The sequence below is a fragment of the Larus michahellis genome, chromosome W, assembly GCF_964199755.1.
Source record: "Larus michahellis chromosome W, bLarMic1.1, whole genome shotgun sequence".
NCBI classification, from domain to species: domain Eukaryota; kingdom Metazoa; phylum Chordata; class Aves; order Charadriiformes; family Laridae; genus Larus; species Larus michahellis.
In genome coordinates, this window is record NC_133929.1 from 4,771,634 (window position 1) to 4,789,259 (window position 17,626).

The window sequence follows — 17,626 nt, forward strand, 5'->3', positions numbered from 1 at the left end:
TGTCTTCAAATATCTTAAAAATTTCGATTATGCTTTTGATTGCTTTCTTTGACAGGGCTACAATAGAGGAGGCATATTCAAGGTCAATGACAAAACTAGCCAAATCAGCGGGCAATTACACGCAACTTGGGTAAGTGTGTATAAGAGAGAAATAATTAACTGCATATGTGTTAAGAATCAAGTTTTATTCTGAATATTGATGATATTGAAGGTAGCATAACTTTAACACCTTTAAAAATGCAAAATACAGAATCATAGAATGGCTAGAGTTGGAAGGGACCTTGAAGATCATCTAGCTCAAATTCCCTGACCATGGGCAGGGACACCTCCCACTAGACCAGGTTGCTCAAAGCCCCATCCAGCCTGGCCTTGAACACCTCCAGGGATGGGGCTTCCACAACTTCTCTGGGCAACCTGTTCCAGTGTTTCACCACCCTCATTGTAAAAAACTTCTTCCTTCTATCTAGTCTGAATCTCCCCTCTTTCATTTTAAAACCATTCCCTTTCGTCCTATCGCTCCACTCCCTCATAAAGAGTCCCTCCCCATCTTTCCTGTAAGTCCCCTTCAGGTACTGGAAGGCTGCTATAAGGTCTCCCCAGAGCCTTCTCTTCTCCAGGCTGAACCACCCCAACTCTCTCAGCTTGTCCTTATAGGAGAGGGGCTCCAGCCCTCTGATTGTTTTCATGGCCCTCCTCTGGACCCGTTCCAACAGGTCCATGTCCTTATGTTGAGGACCCCAGAGCTGGACACAGTACTCCAGGTGGGATCTCACCAGAGCAGAGTAGAGGGGTGGAATCACTTCCCTTGCCCTGCTGGCCATGCTGCTTTTGATGCAGCCCAGGATACAGCTGGCTTTCTGGGCTGCAAGCGTACGTTGCTGGCTCATGTTGAGCTTCTCGTCCACCAGCACCCCCAAGTCCTTCTCCTCAGGGCTGCTCTTAAGCCATTCTCCACCCAGCCTGTATTTGTGCCTGGGATTGCCATGACCCAGGGGCAGGACCTTGCACTTGGCCTGGTTGAACTTGTGGAATAATTACTAAATTGGCCAAGAATACAAAAGTACAGCATTGTTCACACATTAAGGAAAGTCATGAAATCAAGAGACTTCTGAGGTAGAATACAGCTGCAGCTGGCACACGAAGAATGCCACATCTGCGATCACCTGTACAAGGTTGTTTGCGAAACTACACAAGGGATGGAACGGAATGCGATTGTTCCATGGCCTTCCCTTGTGACGAATAGCAGATATGGGGACGAGATGGTACTATGGAACAGATAAGCTGCCTACTTGCTTACTACAAAACAGATAAGCGGCCCTACTCGCTACCTGAGCCAACATTTCATCAAATGTTGATGAAATGCTGTCCTTTTGTGCGAACTTTGCTCATTACAATGTATCAAAACACACCTCCATCCCGGAGGCTATCCGCCCCCAAGGTGCAACCACTCCTCCTTGAGTACACCAATCATAATAAAAGTATTTATGACTAAAGTCACTCAAACTCCACTTTGAAGATAAAAAAATAGTATAAAAATAGCCCGAGAGAGGGGGGATATCAGGGAAGACGCCATTGTGAACAAGTCGGGAGAACTCCATCATTGACTTCCAGGACCAGTCGACGGGCTGAGCCTTTCTTCCCTCCCACCCCCCATAGGGACGCCTTTGGGTAAGACTTAGATTATAGCGAGTGTTTCCTCGGGAAACTTAGAAATTTCTCTAGAGAATCTCTTTCCTACATTTAGAGCCAGGCTGTATCGTTTATAACTTTGTCGCGCGTTTTGTATATGTAACAATACTTTCATTTGCACGTGCTTTGCAGACAGTGTATTTATCACCGGCAATCCTAAGAACCTATATATCTGTTGTTCAAATAAACTGCACTGTTTAAGTAGCTAGTCATTTCGGTTTCTCACTGAATGCGACCAAAGACTGGAGAGTGGCCGTGCTAGTTCATGAGCACGACTAGACTGAAGGTGCAGTCCACTATTAGTGTATCCAAATCATAAGTTTAATACATATTAAACGCGATTGGACTGATAGTGCTGAATTGGGCATCACTCAGAATTTAAACCTAGCCGCACCTGGCCTCCCACCTCGGTGAGGACTATTAGAACGCAAGGGGGTTTATCTTCTGCCAAAACCACTTTGCCCCCTTTTCACGCAACAGAACTTTGAGGTTTGCACGGGCCCACTGTGCAACCAGATATGCACCATGTCTTTAGAATAGCTGGAGAAGTCCATTCGGTATAGAAATCTGAATATAAGGAATGACCTGTCCCCTACCTTCCTTTACCATATGGTTAATTTTGTGGTAGTAATGATGCAAGACAACTGGAAACTTAACTAGCCAAGTAACTTTTGTTTTCTATTTGCTATTCAAGTATGCACATAAAAATACTTGTACATTTTTTTTTTTACCTGCTCTTGCATCATCTTTAGGTATATCTTTTGTCATTATTGTATGTTGATAATGGAGAAGAACAAGTTAATTTTGCTGCATGTTACACATTAGAGTAAATACAGGTAAAACATAAAACACTGAAAAGTTAGGTAGGAATCCAATTATGTTTGAAACATTTAATAAGAACATTATAGCAGTTGTTGATTTTTTTTTCTTCAGTTTTAGCAACAGAGCTGAAATTCTGTAAACATATCAGTTATACTTTAGCACTATTTAAAAAAAACCTGTAGCCGACTGAAAGAAAAAAAATTCAGATTAGTGTTAAATTTTTTTTTCCCCTCAATCTAGGACATTTGCACCAGTTTGGGATGTCTTCAAAACCTCAACAGAAAAACTAGCAAGCTGTCACTTGGACCTTGTGCGGAGATTACAAGAGCTAATAAAAGAAGTTCACAAGTATGGAGATGAACAAATCAAAACTTATAAAAAGGTTATTAACTTTTTTCTTATGCATGTCCAATGACTTGTTAATGTTAAAATGGCTTGGTTTTGACAACTATGTGATATTTGGCAGACTAAAGAAGATGTTTCAGGAACACTGGAAGCAGTGCAAAATATTCAAAGTATCACTCAGGCCTTACAGAAATCAAAGGAAAACTACAATGCCAAGTGTGTTGAACAAGAACGTTTGAAAAAGGAAGGAGCAACACAGAGAGAAGTTGATAAGGTAGTTCTCTGACATCTTAAATTCATTGTGTTGTCAATCTGTAACACATTCATCTTGTATTAGTAAGTGAAATGCTCAGGAAGGGCTAAAAGTCGTTGTGGCTATTTCATAATGTGTGTGTGTCGTGGTTTAACCCCAGCTAGCAACTAGGACCATGCAGCCACTGTCTCACTCCCCTCACAGTGGGATGGAGAAAGAGAATCAGAGGGGTGAAAGTGAGAAAACTCGTGGGTTGAGATAAAGACGGTTTAATAAGTAAAGCAAAACAAGGCATTCATTCCCTGCTTTCCATTGGCAGGCAGGTGTTCAGCCATCTCCAGGGAAGCAGGGCTCCATCACATGTAATGGTGACTTAGGAAGACAAACGCCATCACTCTGAACAACCCCCCCTTCCTTCTCCTTCCCCCAGCTTTATATGCTGAGCATGACGTCATATGGTCTGGAATATCCCTTTGGTCAGTTGGGGTCAGCTGTCCCGGCTGTGTCCCCCCCCAACCTCTTGTGCACCCCCAGCCTGCTCGCTGGTGGGGTGGGGTGAGGAGCAGAAAAGGCCTTGACTGCTTAGCAACAACCAAAACCCCGAATGTGCTATCAACACTATTCTCATCCTAAATCCAAAACAATACTACACCAGCTGCTAGCAAGTAAGTTAACCCCATCCCAGCTGAAACCAGGACAGCATGATACTTTGAATGCCTGTTTATTTTTTGTTTGCACTTCCTTATTTGTTCTGACTGCAATGCAGTTCTAATTCTTTATTTTGTAATTAACTGCTTCATATGATAATTTTGTTCAGTGGCTTTTACAGAAATTGCATATAACTGTTTCAGCTTCTATTATGTTTTTGGATGCATTTTCTTAAGTAAATATGCAAACACTCAATGCTTTTGTTATTGAATTAAGGAGTAGGAAGTTTTGTGTTTTCCCCTCAAGTGCGAAAAAGTAGCTAATTATAGGAGTAGTTGAAGTCTATTCCATTGAGAAGAAAAACAAGTTAACATGCTAATTTAAGAGGTTCCAATAATGTGGACCAAAACCCCAAGGGATGAGTAACTTGATGTTGCTTTTAGTACTGTCCTTGGGTCATGGGGGAGTTTGATCCATTCACAGAATCACAGCATGGTTAAGGTTGGAAGGGACCTCTGGAGGTCATCTTGTCCAAACACCTCTGCTCAAGCAGGATCACCTAGAGCCAGTCGCCCTGGACTGTGACTAGATGGCTTTTGAAGATCTCCAAGGATGGAGACTCCACAGTCTCCCTGGACAACCTGTTCCAGTGCTTGGTCACCCTTGCAGTCAAAAAGTGTTTCCTGATGTTCAGAGGGAACCTCCTGTGTCTCAGTCTGTGCCCATTCCCTCTGGTTCTGTCACTGGGCATAACTGGAAAGAGCCTGGCTCTGTCGTCTTTGTATCCTCCCTTCAGGTGTTTACATGCATTGACAAGATCTCCCCTGAGCCTTCTCTTCTCCAGGCTGAACAGCCCCAGCTCTCTCAGCCTTTCCTCATAAGAGAGATGGTCCGGTCTCTTCATCATCTTGGTGGCTGATGCAGTGAAATGCTGAAGTTAAGGCTCAATAGCCTTGGTGACTACTAAGCAGGTATTCTTTATTGCAGCACCGGGCGCACAGGGGATTGATCCATCTAATGTGTGCGACAACTGATTTAGTTGTACGGTTTAAATTCATACTATGTATGCATATTCACTAGCTTTCCAAGAAATGATTACCTATTCATTACCTCATTATTACAGGTTACTGCCCACTCCCGCATGCGCACTAGAGTCTCTCGGTGGTCTTCAGAGATATCTGGTGGTCGTTTACTTCCTCCACTCCTCTTCATCATTGTGACTTCTGGGTCAACTGCAGGCCTCTACTCTACTCCTTTATTCTTGCTGGTGCATCAAAGGTGTTAGCTTTGACTAGTCTCTGCATTCCTCAGTAACCCTGGGCCCCTTGTTTTGAGAGATAAGCTTCTACTACAAGGTTATATTGTCCTAAAGCATTCTTTCTTAAAAAAATAGGAGATAAGTTCTGCCATTTAGTACTACAACTGTTGCATCTGCTCTTTGTACAGCCTTAAGGCGCCTAGTCTCCTAAATTAAGCTCCTACTCTAGTTTACAGTTCTAATATATTAAGCCCCTACTTCAATTAGTTTGCAGCTTTAATATATCAAACCCTACTTCATGGCCCTTTGCTGGACTCTCTCTAGTATGTCTGTGTCTCTCTTTAAGTGCATTAATAGCAAGAGGAGGCCTAAAGAAAACATTGGACCGATACTTGTTGAAGATGGTGTCCTAGTTTGAGGTAGAACAGAACCAATTTTATTTTCATTAATTTTACTTTTCAGCTAAGTCTCTTCTAAATCTTTGAAATTAACAGCATATTGTGCAGAAAACTGTTCACTTCGGGTGAATAGTGAATGCCAAGGAATGGTAGGCAGAGAGGCTCTTGCTTTTACTTATTGCTATGACAACCAAGGTCAGCTAATTTTGTTATTTGCCCCATTGGAGGGTTGCAAGCAGAAAAGCGTAGAGGGGTCCCACCTGCAGGGAGGAGTGGACAGGACAGGTGACCCAAAACCGACCAACAGGGGTATTTCATCCCATCTGCCCCATGCTCAGTATAAAAGCTGAAGGATAAAAGGGGTCAGCCCTCTTTCTTCAGTGGCTGATGTCCGAGGAGGACCCTGTCTGTTTGTCTGCCTTTGATCCTGATTTGTGCATTCCTGACTCCAGATGCGGAATCCAGTTCCCATTTGTCGCTGACTCTAGTCTGGGACTTTCCCTGTGCCTGCTGGTGACACAATTGTCATCCTGGGAGCTTAATACGGTTTTGTATATATTTCATTTTTTATTAACTTATTAATATTTTCATGAAAGTAGTTCAGCTTTTTCCTAAACTCATGAATTTCTCTCTCTTCCCCTCTTCTATTTGGAGAGAGAGGTGGGGGGGCATCTGTCATTCTCATTGGCCAATCCAGCCCAAACCATGACAGATGGTCATCAGGGACGAAGAAGTGGAGGCATTGAATGCTTTTTTTTTTTTCCTTTTTTTTTTTTTTTCTCCTCCCCTCAGTCTTTAACAACACTGATAATGGGCCGGGCAGCTCAAGGTCTGAGTTGGAGGACCATGAGTGTGGGAACAGTGATTTTTCCACTTGTGGATACTGAAATTGTAAGGGACCAGCTGTATCAGCTGAATGTTCACAAGTCCATGGGGCCAGATGGGATTCATCCAGGAGTACTGAAGATGTTACATCAAGACTCCTCTTGATCCACCTACCAAAGGTCTTGGGAGTCTGGGGAGGTCCCCGCTGACTGGAAGCTAGCCAATGTTATTCCATTTTACAAGAAGGGCATGAGGGAAGACCCAGGAAACCACAGACCTGTTAGTCTAGCCTCAGTACCTGGAAAAATTATGAAGAATATTATACTGGGTACTATTGAAAGGCATTTACAGAGTCATGCAATCATCAGGCACAGCCATCATGGGTTCACAAAGGAAAAGTCCTGTTAAACTAACTTGATAACCTTCTATGATAAGGTCACCTGCCTAGTGGATGAAGGGAAGGTGGTGGATGTAGTTTTTCTGGATTTTAGTAAGGCTTTTGATACTGTCCCTCACAGCATCCTTCTGGACAAGTTGTCCAACTGTGAGATGAGTGGATTCATGGTGCACTGGGTGAAGAACTGGCTGAAGGGCAGGGCTAAAGGGGTTGTAGTGAATGTGGCTACACCTGGCTGGTGGCCAGTCACCAGCTGTGTTCCTCGGGGCTTGATTCTAGGGCTGGTGCTGTTCAGTATTTTTCAGTGATTTGGATGCAGGAGTTGAATGCACCATTAGTAAGTTTGCTGATGATACCAAACTGGGAGGTGCTGTTGACTCTCTCAAGGGACAAGAGGCCTTGCAGAGGGATCTAGATAGATTAGAGCACTGGGCAATCGTTAATGGGATGAAATTTAACAAGTCCAAATGCCAGACTCTGCACCTGGGACAGAGTATAGATTGGGAGAGGAGTGGCTGGAGAGCAGCCCTGCAGAAAGGGATCTGGGGGTGCTGGTTAACAGCAGGCTCAATAGGAGTCAGCAGCGTGCCCTGGCAGCCAAGAGGGCACACTGCATCCTGGGGTGCATCAAACACAGCATAACCAGACAGGTAAGAGAGGTGATGATCCAGCTGTATTAAGCATTGGTGCAGTTCTGGGCCCCACAACTTAAGAAGGATGTGAAGGTCCTTGAATGCATCCAGAGGAGGGTAACAAAGCTGGTGAGAGGGCTGGAAGGCATGTCCTATGAGGAATGGCTGAGGACTCTGGGTTTGCCTAGTTTGGAGAGAAGGAGGCTGAGGGGCAACCTCATTGCTCTCTACAGCTTCCTGAGGAGGGGACGTGGAGAGGGAGGTGCTGAGCTCTTCTCCCTGGGATCCAGTCATAGGATGTGAGGGAATCCCAGAATGGTAGGGGTTGGAAGGGACCTTTGGAGGTCATCTAGTCCAACCCCTCTGCCAGAGCAGGGGGTTCACCTAGAGCAGGTTCCACAGGAACGCGTCCGGGGGGGTTTTAAATGTCTCCAGGGAAGGAGACTCCACCACCTCTCTGGGCAGCCTGTTCCAGTGCTCTGCCACCCTCAAAGTAAAGTTCCTCCTCATGTTTAGGTGGAACTTTCTATGTTCAAGTTTGTGCCTGTTACCTCTTGTCTTGTGTTGTGGTTTGGGCCAGGTTGGCCAATGACAAGATGACAGATGCTCTCCCCCACCTCTCGCTCCAAGGAGAAGAAGAGAGAGAGAAATAGTTTTTTCTGAACTCATAACTCTAAACTACTTAAATAGTAACAATAAAATGAAAAATGAAATAATAAAATAGATACAATATATATAAACATATACAAAACCATATCAAGCTCCCAGGGAGACAGTCAGTGGCAGTCACTGGGAAAGTTCCAGACTGGTCTCAGTGACAAATGGGAACTGGATTCCAGAACACACTGATGAGTATCAAAAGTAGATGAACTGATAGGGTCCTCCTCAGACATCAGTCAGTGAAGAAAGAGAGCCCTTGAAGAAGCCGAGCAATTGAAGAAGAGCCCTTTGATCCCTCAGCTTTTATGCTGAGCATGGCAGATGGGCTGGAATACCCTGTTGGTCAGTTTGGGTCACCTGACCTGTCCACTCCTCCCCACAGGTGCAACCCCTCCATGGGGTAAACAACCAGGTCAGCTGACCCTGGTTGCCACAGCAACAAGTGTGAGCAAGAGCCTCTCTCCCTGAACAGAAAGTGGGCTCTGCTCCACCCCGAACCAGGACATTCCACCCCTTAGTCCATACCATTTGCACCATGCTCAGATTACTGTCACTTCTTATCTATCAAATATATACATATATATGCACACAGATTAGTCATCTATGATTTATCTCTATACACAAAAGTTCATTAAGTCCACTGAAGTCATAATTATAGAATTTAATCTATCATAGCAGACTCAGGATTAAGTATTCTCACCAAAGGTCAAATTTTCTTGAGGTATACATTGAAATTCCCCATACTTCAGCATCACCCACCAAGTACATCCAGGTCCTTGAGCAAAAACAGTCCCACAAACGGGTTTGCCTTTGCCTGAAGTAGGAAAAACCCAAACAGCTTTCCCCAGCATATTCTTTTCATGCACCACAGGGACTTTATCCCCTTCTACTGTATGTAAAAGCTCCATTGATGTTAACTAACCAGGTAGCTTGTGCTAAATGCTTGTCCCAATTTTTAAAAGATCCACCACCCATTGATTTCAGGGTGGTTTTTAACAATCCATTGTATCGCTCAGTTTTCTCAGAAGCTGGTGCACGATAGGGGATATGATATACCCACTCAATGCCATGCTCTTTGGCCCAATTACTTATAAGACTGTTTTTGAAATGAGTCCCATTGTCTGACTCCATTCTTTCTGGAGTACCATGTCGCCACAAGCCTTGCCTTTCAAGGCCCAGGATGGTATTCCGGGCAGTGGCATGGGGTACGGCATAGTTTTCCAACCATCTGGTGCTTCCTTCCACTGTTGTAAGCACATAGTGCTTACCCTGGTAGGTTTGTGGGAGTGTGATGTAGTCAATTTGCCAGGCCTCCCTATACTTAGATTTCAACCATCATCCTCCATACCAGAGAGGTTTTAACCATTTAGCTTGCTTGATTTTGGTGCGTGTTTCACAGTCATGGATAACCTGCACAATAGTGACCATGGTTAAATCCACCCCTCAGTCACAGGACTATTTATATGTTGCATCCCTTCCTTGATGACCTGAGGTGTCATGGGCCCACCAAGCTAAAAATAGTTCACCTCTATGTTCCCAGTCCAAATCTGTCTGGAAGATCTTAGCAGCCTGGTCCACTTGCTGATTGTTTTGATGTTCCTCATTGGCCCGACTCATGGGTACGTGGGCATCTACATGGCGTACTTTCATGACTAGTTTCCCTAGCCGGTCAGCAATGTCTTGCCACAATTCAGCAGCCCGGATGGATTTACCTTTGCACTGCCAGTTGCTCTGCTTCCACTGCTTTAACCATCCCCACAGAGCATTGGCCACCATCCATGAGTCAGTATAGAGATAGAGTACTGGCCACTTTTCTCATTCAGCAATGTCTAGGAGGAGCTGGATGGCTTTTACCTCTGCAAATTGACTTGATTCACCTTCTCCTTCAGTTGCTTCTGCAACTCATCATGTAGGACTCCACACAGCAGCTTTCCACTTTCAATGCTTTCCTACAATACGACAGGACCCATCAGTGAACAGAGCATACTGTTTCTTATGATCTGAGTGTTCATAATACAGTGGGGCTTCCTCAGCACAAGTCACCACCTCCTCTGGTGGCATTGTGAAGTCTTTGCCTTCGGGCCAGTTTGTGATCACTTCTACAATTCCTGGACAATTTGGGTTTCCTATTTGAGCTCGCTGTGTGATTAAGGCAACCTACTTACTCCAGGTAGCATCGGTGGCATGATGAGTAGAAGGAACTTTACCCTTGAACAACCAGCCCAGCACTGCTAATTGGGGTGCCAGGAGGAGCTGTGCTTCAGTACCAATTACCCCTGAGGCAGCTCTGACTCCTTCATATGCTGCCAGGATTTCTTTCTCAGTTTGGGTATAGTTGGCCTCAGAGCCTTTGTGTCCTCAACTCCAGAATCCTAGGGGTTGACCTTGAGTCTCCCCAGGTGCTTTCTGCCAGAGGATCCAGGTAGGGCCATTGTCCCTGGCTGCGGTGTAGAGCACATTTTTAACATCCCATCCTGTTCGGACTGGTCCAAGGGCTACTGCATGCACAATCTCTTGTTTAATTTGTTCAAAGGCCTGTTGTTGCTCAGGTCCCCACATAAAATTATTTTTCTTTCGAGTCACTTCATAAAGAGGTCTCACCTCACAATGTGACTATAACCTGGAACATGCATTCTCCAGAAACCCACAACACCTAAGAAGGCTTGTGTTTCCTTTTTGTTAGTAGGTGGGGACATAGATGATGTTATTGTTAATCACATCCACTGGGATCTGGTGTTGACCATCTTGCCACTTAATTCCCAAGAACTGGATCTCTCATGCAGGTCCCTTGACCTTACCTCTTTTTACAGCAAAACCTGCTTTCAGAAGGATCTTGATTATTCTCTTACCGTTCTTGAAAACTCCTTCTGCTGTGTTACCCCACACAATGATGGCATCAATGTATTGCAGGTGTTCTGGAGCTCCACCCTTCTCCAGGGCAGTCTGGATCAGCCCATGGCAAATGGTGGGGCTGTGTTTCCACCCCTGGGGCAGTCGATTCCAGGTGTACTGGATGCCTCTCCAGGTGAAAGCAAACTGTGGCCTGCACTCTGCTGCTAAAGGAATAGAGAAAAAGGCATTAGCCATGTCAATTGTAGCATACCACTTGGCTGCCTTGGACTCCAGTTCATACTGCAGTTCTAGCATGTCTGGCACAGCAGCACTCAGTGGTGGTGTGACTTCATTCAGGTCACCAGAGTCTGCTGTTCATCTCCAGTCTCCATCAGACTTTCGCACTGGCCATATAGGGCTGTTAAAGGGTGAGCGAGTCTTGCTGATCACTCCTTGGGTCTCCAGCTGACGAATCAGGTTCTGGACTGGCATCAGGGAGTCTCAGTTAGTGTGATACTGTCATTGATGCACTGTGGCAGTAGCTATTGGCACCTGCTGTTCTTTAACCTTCAGCAGTCCCACCACAGAAGGGTCATCTGAAAGACTGGTTAAGTCAGACAGCTGTGTAATGTCCTCATTCTCTACAGCTGCTATACCAATAGCCCACCCATACCCTTTTGGGTCTTTGAAATACCCTTTCTTGAGGTAGTCTATGCCAGCATTTGGACCAGTCACAATGGGGTGCTTCTCCCATTTATTCCCATTCAGGCTCACTTCAGCCTCCAATACAGTCAGTTCTTGAGACCCACCTGTCACTTCAGAAATAGTGATGGATTCTGTCCCTTTATGATTTGATGGCAATAGGGTATGCTGTGCACCAGTGTCCACCAGGGCTTTATACATTTGTGGCTCTAATCATGGAATCATAGAACGTGTTGGGTTGGAAGGGACTTCTCCTAGTCCCTCCACAAAGTTCAAGTTTATTAGATGGATAGTGAAAGGAGACAAGAAGTATTTTTATGGGCTTGTGTTTTTCACAGTTCAAATTCTAGATGCTTTTACTGCTACACTTAGAAGACAACTTATATGTGACTACTCCTCTTTGCCAGATTTCGTCTACTTACTCGTCTGGTTAAGAACCGTTTCAACAGGTCCATGTCCTTCTAATGTTGGGGGCTCCAGAGCTGGACACAGTACTCCAGGTGGGATCTCACCAGAGCAGAGTAGAGGGGCGGAATCACTTCCCTTGCCCTGCTGGCCACGCTTCTTTTGATGCAGCCCAGGATGTGGTTGGCTTTCTGGGCTGCGAGCGCACATTGCTGAGGAGAAATAACTGGACTCCAGACGATCCAATGTGAATCAACAGAAGCCGTTTATTAAGCACAGATCATCATCTTTTACACCCTGTGTTGTAGCCGTACATACCACTTGCTTATTTCTGATTAGCTAGTTACACTGTCCACGCGCTGTCCATGCAGTTCATTCACAGTATTGTGAATGGTTCCCCCCAGTATCACCGGAAATGCTGTTGGTAACATTACACCCTCTATCAAGGCATTTTGAATAATTCCTTTCCAATGCAATCGCGGATCTGGCGGCTCCCCTGAGCCCGTGGTCACACCCCCCAACTCTCCTCCCGCGTTCCCGTTACCGGCACCCCAATGCCCTCGTGTATTCAGCAGCTCCCCCGAGCCCGCGGTTGCACCCCCCAACTCTCCTCCCATGTTCCCGTTACCGCCACCCCAAGCCCCCCCGCTTTCACCCCTCAGTCGCCTCTCCATATTTCGTATCGCTTGCTCCTCCTCTAGTTTCCATCGATTCTGCCGTTCTCTCTCTAGCTGTTCCAATTTCTGTTGCAGCATTTTTGCCTCCACGCATGCGCCTTGCAGCAGTTCTTCTTCAGCAGGAGAGGGAGGTGACGGTGGAAGCGGCGGGTACAATGATGGATCAAAAGGTTGTCTGGGGCGCACATCAACACGCTGCCGCGGAGACTTAGGTGGACCTTCGTAAAGCCCAGTTCTAGGGTTGTACCATTCTGGTGGAGGTGCCGTTGGTCTCACTTCCGAGGGTGGTGGTACTGGCCAGGGAACGTCCTCCTCCATCGGTTCTTCTTTCTCTGGAACTTCCTCAGGTGGAGCAGAGGGGATCGGCAGGGGATCTTCCCAAACCTTCGGACCTGGTCTGTTCGATCCTCCCCCCGTGGGTTGTAATGCTGCAAAAGCCCTGGCCGTCGCAGCTCGCTCTGCTTCTATATCTTGTAAGGTCGAATACACCAACCGCCACGTTGTCACTAACGGTGATGCCTCTTTGTCTCCGTTACTTATCACTTCCCACAGTTTTTCCCCAACAGCCTCCCATATTTCTGGTTTAAAAGCTGTCTGGGGCTCTGGTGCGAATCCGTTCTCTCTGCACCAGGTTAACAACCTTCGGAGCATACGCTCATCATATTTCACCCCTCTCTTAGAGAGGATATGCAGGAGAAGTTTTAACATAACCCCTTCTTCTTTTGTTACTTGTTGCCCCATCTCCTGCCCCGGCTGCTCACCTCTCTCTGGGTGTCTGTGGCCACGTCGTCTGTTTCCTCTATTCCGGATTGCCGCCCAATCCGCCCGGTCTCAGTCCAGCTGAGCCGTCCTCCAGCCGGTGGATCTCCTTCTGGGTCTTCCGCCCCTCGCGTTCCATTGCTCAAGCCAAGCGACGATCGGTATCACGTCGGGGTCACCATCTGAGGAGAAATAACTGGACTCCAGACGATCCAATGTGAATCAACAGAAGCCATTTATTAAGCACAGATCATCATCTTTTATACCCTGTGTTGTAGCCGTACACGCCACTCGCTTATTTCTGATTACCTAGTTACACTGTCCACGCGCTGTCCATGCAGTTCATTCACAGATCAGATTGGTTACAAGAATTCGCATAGTCAATTGCTTAGTCATTAGCACAACATGTTTTCTACCTTCTCAGTTCCCGTTTTTCCCACGTACTAATTCCATCTTCTACCACCTGTTTTGCCCTTAATCTAATCTCTCACAGTAGGGAGGCTGGCTCACATGGCCATTTTCTCTCAGACACATTCCTACAATACCCCCTTTTTCTTCTTGAGCCAGCCAGACCTTATGCATGGCATTTTCTACCATGTCAGTCACTTTGCAGAGAACACACGAGGCTGCCATAATCAATAATAATATAAGCAACAATAGCATGAGCCCTTGCTTTAGTAAGTCTGATAACCATCCCGTTATACCCCATGAGCTTAACCAGTCATCGAAACCATTTTTGACCACTTTTAATTTGGACATGTTATCCTTCAGCTCCCGTAACTGCTTATGAATGGATGATGAGTGGTCAGAAAGGTTCATACAACACATACCTTCAAAATCTTCACATCCATGACCCTGAGCCAACAGCAAAAATCAATCATCACCCCTGTGGTGTCTCCACAAAAGTTCACTAGGGACGTGTTAAATGTTGGGTAAACTGAATTGAATCCTGCTGTATTAAAAGAAGCCGAAATACCAAGGGTTCTCAATTTTGTGCTCAGCTGCAACTTCCAATCACAAGGATAAGCCCGACACTAATTCCCAGTGGCATCTTCAAATATCAGTACCCTTGCCCTTCTTTCTGCGCTGTAGATGACCGAACCTGTTGCTACAGTGACGTACTACCTGTTCCCACTAGTCCTCCGGAACCAACCAGACCTCTGGCAGTAGCACTGTGTAACAGCACTGTATGCCACACCCTGACCAATCCTTGTGAATGGTAGACTTCCCTAATCTCCTGTCGCTCAGCCAGCTCGTGTTGAGGTGAACCTGACTCTGTACTCTATTGCAATAGCTAAACGAATTAAACCTGTCACCTTACTTAGTTCCTTATTAAAACACACAGCACACCGGAATTAAAATACTAGAATTAAAACACACAGCACACCCTGTCACCTTACTTAACTCCTTATTAAAACACACAGCTGTTGCGTGAAAAGGGGCAAAGCAGTTTTGGCAGAAGATAAACCCCCTTGCATTCTAACACTCCTCACCGAGGTGGGAGGCCAGGTGCGGCTAGGTTTAAATTCTGAGTGATGCCCAATTCAGCACTATCAGTCCAATCGCGTTTAATATGTATTAAACTATTACGATTTGGATACACTAATAGTGGACTGCACCTTCAGTCTAGTCGTGCTCATGAACTAGCACGGCCACTCTCGAGTCTTTCTGACTACAAACAACAGGGAATAAAAAGGTAAAACTGAATAGCATCAATTCCATCTGCCAATTCGTCATTTTAGAATTTGGGCCTCCAGGTAGCCATACATAATAAAAATAGTATTATTGCCAGGATCAATGTCAGGATTCCCTGGAGACACTCAAAGGTAGTGTAGGCCAATCCGTCTGTACAGCTCATCCAAGGTTCCTGAAAGACACAAAGGAAAAGAAAATCTGCTCGGTCTTATTCGACCGACGGGGTTAAAAAGAAGGCGAGATCCACCGGGTGCTGATCCGGTGTATCTTCCCTGAACAGTCCTTGGCTTCCCATGCATAGGGATTTTTGGGAGTAGCTAGCACCATTGGTACCGTCCCAATTTGAGGCATTTTCACTAGCACAGGTTGCCCAGGGTGAAATCTTCCAGGGTATTTTCCCGGTTCATTGGGAGCCTTTGGAGAGATAATATTGGCAGATACACAGAAAGCTTTCATTTTAGGACAGCCGTCTCCACTCCATCTGTTATTTAATTGATAGATGGCATCGTCCAATCGCAAATGCCAACCAGGTTCATGAGTTTTTGCAAAACGCTTAACCAATCCATTGGTACGTTCAACAATGCCATTAGCCTGGGGATAATAGGGAGTATGAAATACCCATCGAATCCCTTCTTCTTTGGCCCAATCTTGTACCACTGTAGCGGTAAAGTGTGAACCGTTATCACTTTGGATTTCCTCGGGAAGGGGAAGTGTGCTGAACCACCCTTTTAGGCCTTTCACTGTGTTGTCCCCGGTAGCTGATTTGAAACTGCTGGCCATACTGAGGCTGGAGATAATCTCCACTCCTACCAGGACATATCTTTTCCCACCTGATAATCTCAAGGGCCCAATATAGTCAATCTGCCATGAATGCCACAACGTTTTCTTGTCCCGAATGTGTAAGGGAGGCGCCTTACTCGGATGATCTTTGCTGAGTCGTAGGCGACATTGTGAGCAGGCAGTTACTATTTGTTCGCACAGCTTAACCGACACGGGCCACCCCCGGGCTAGACCTTCCTGATACAGGTCAGCACGGCCTGTGTGGCCACGCTTAACATGTAACCATTCGAGTAAGCGTTCCCATTCCCGACCATCATCTACAATGTCAATTTGCTGTAGCCGCGTGAGGCTATCTACCTGTTGGTTGAATTGAGCAGTGATCGAGTTTGAACGATCATGGCCTTTTACCCAACCAATGTGCAATGTTCTCTGTCCTCCTATTTCTAACAGTTGCTTCCAACTGTCCGTCTCCCAAATCGGGACTCTGTTCACCTGCCAATCATTGGCTGCCCAGTGTCCTATCCATTCAGTGGCTCCTTTAAAAACAGCATATGAGTCAGTGTAAATGGAGGTGGCTCCATGTTGTGCAGCTAGTAGGACAGCTCTGAGTTCCCCTACTTGTGCACTACCCTCCCCTGTTTCAATCGCTCTTTCTCCTGTTGCTACTTCCAGTGCTACGGCCTTATATTTCCACTTATTGTTCTCATGGTGAGATGACGCATCAGTAAACCACACTCCTGTAAGATCACTGCCTTCCTTCAAAGGAGGAGCTTCTTGGATTGGAGATGGTCTGTTTGGTGGGGATTGGAACAATAGGGCACCATCTATATCCTTTTGCAGCTTGGATACTTTAACACTGCCTTCAGAGACTGGCATGATTTCATTAATGCCTTCTAAATAAGCATACCACTTTCGAACTGTAGGTTTCTGGGCAATGCCAGCTGGTGGTGTTGTCCCTTTACGGACCACGTCTAGGAGGCGAAAAGGTCCCCGAATGATCACGCTCTGTTCTCATCTGCTCTGTTCGTTGCAACGCTCGCACTAGGGACGGTAAACCCTTCTCAAGGTCTGAATATCTGCTCTCAGTATCATTGAAGGAGTGAGAGCTAAATTCTAATGGTCTCTCCGGTCCTGCTGGTCCTTTCTGCCATAAATTACAATGGGAACCATGTTCACTGAACCCCCATTCTACGTGGACAGGGTCAGTTGGATGTATAGGACCAAGCTGTTGGAATAACCTTAGCTCCTTTATTAGTAATTGCAGAGCATTAGTGTGTTGTTTAGTCCACTCCCAGGATCTACCCTTTTTGAGCAAACTATAAAGGGGGCGAGCAATGATGGAAAAGCCAGGGATGTGTTTACGCCAATAACTTAAAGTTCCCAGAACTTGCTGTAACTCCTTCACGCTGGATGGATTCTGTCCATGCTCTATTTTTTCCAGGGTATCCTGAGGGACAGAAGCAGCTCCCTTAATCCACCAGACCCCCAGGAATTTAACTTCCTGTGCAGGTCCCTGACACTTTGAGTCTGGAATTTCCAATCCTAAATCAAGTAATGTTTTTCGGATGTTTTCCATCATGTCTTTTACACTGTCTTGGCTCTCTCCCCCTATTAGGATGTCATCAATATATTGGTATACCGTACATCCCTGTGAAACAGGAATCTCTGATAGCACTTTAGCTAAAGCATTGTGAGCAATAGTGGGGGAATGTTTGTATCCTTGTGGAAGTCGGTTAAAGGTATATTGGACTCCTTTCCACGTGAATGCAAACCGCGCTTTGTCCTGCTCAAGGAGGGGGATCATAAAAAACATGTCTTTAACATCTAAGGCAGCCATCCAAGGATGGGC

The 17,626-nt window shown here is 45.8% G+C and overlaps 1 protein-coding gene across 2 annotated transcripts in view; it reads left to right on the forward strand.

Annotated features, from left to right (window-relative positions):
* The window catches only part of LOC141735419 (F-BAR domain only protein 2-like), a 169,494-nt gene that overhangs the window by 15,156 nt on the left and 136,712 nt on the right, over positions 1-17,626 (forward strand). For both annotated transcript variants that reach the window (XM_074568123.1, XM_074568124.1), the window contains exons 3-5: positions 56-130; positions 2,752-2,893; positions 2,978-3,130. In XM_074568123.1, the coding sequence (XP_074424224.1) occupies positions 56-130; positions 2,752-2,893; positions 2,978-3,130 (370 nt within the window). The remainder of the gene's footprint in view (positions 1-55; positions 131-2,751; positions 2,894-2,977; positions 3,131-17,626) is intronic.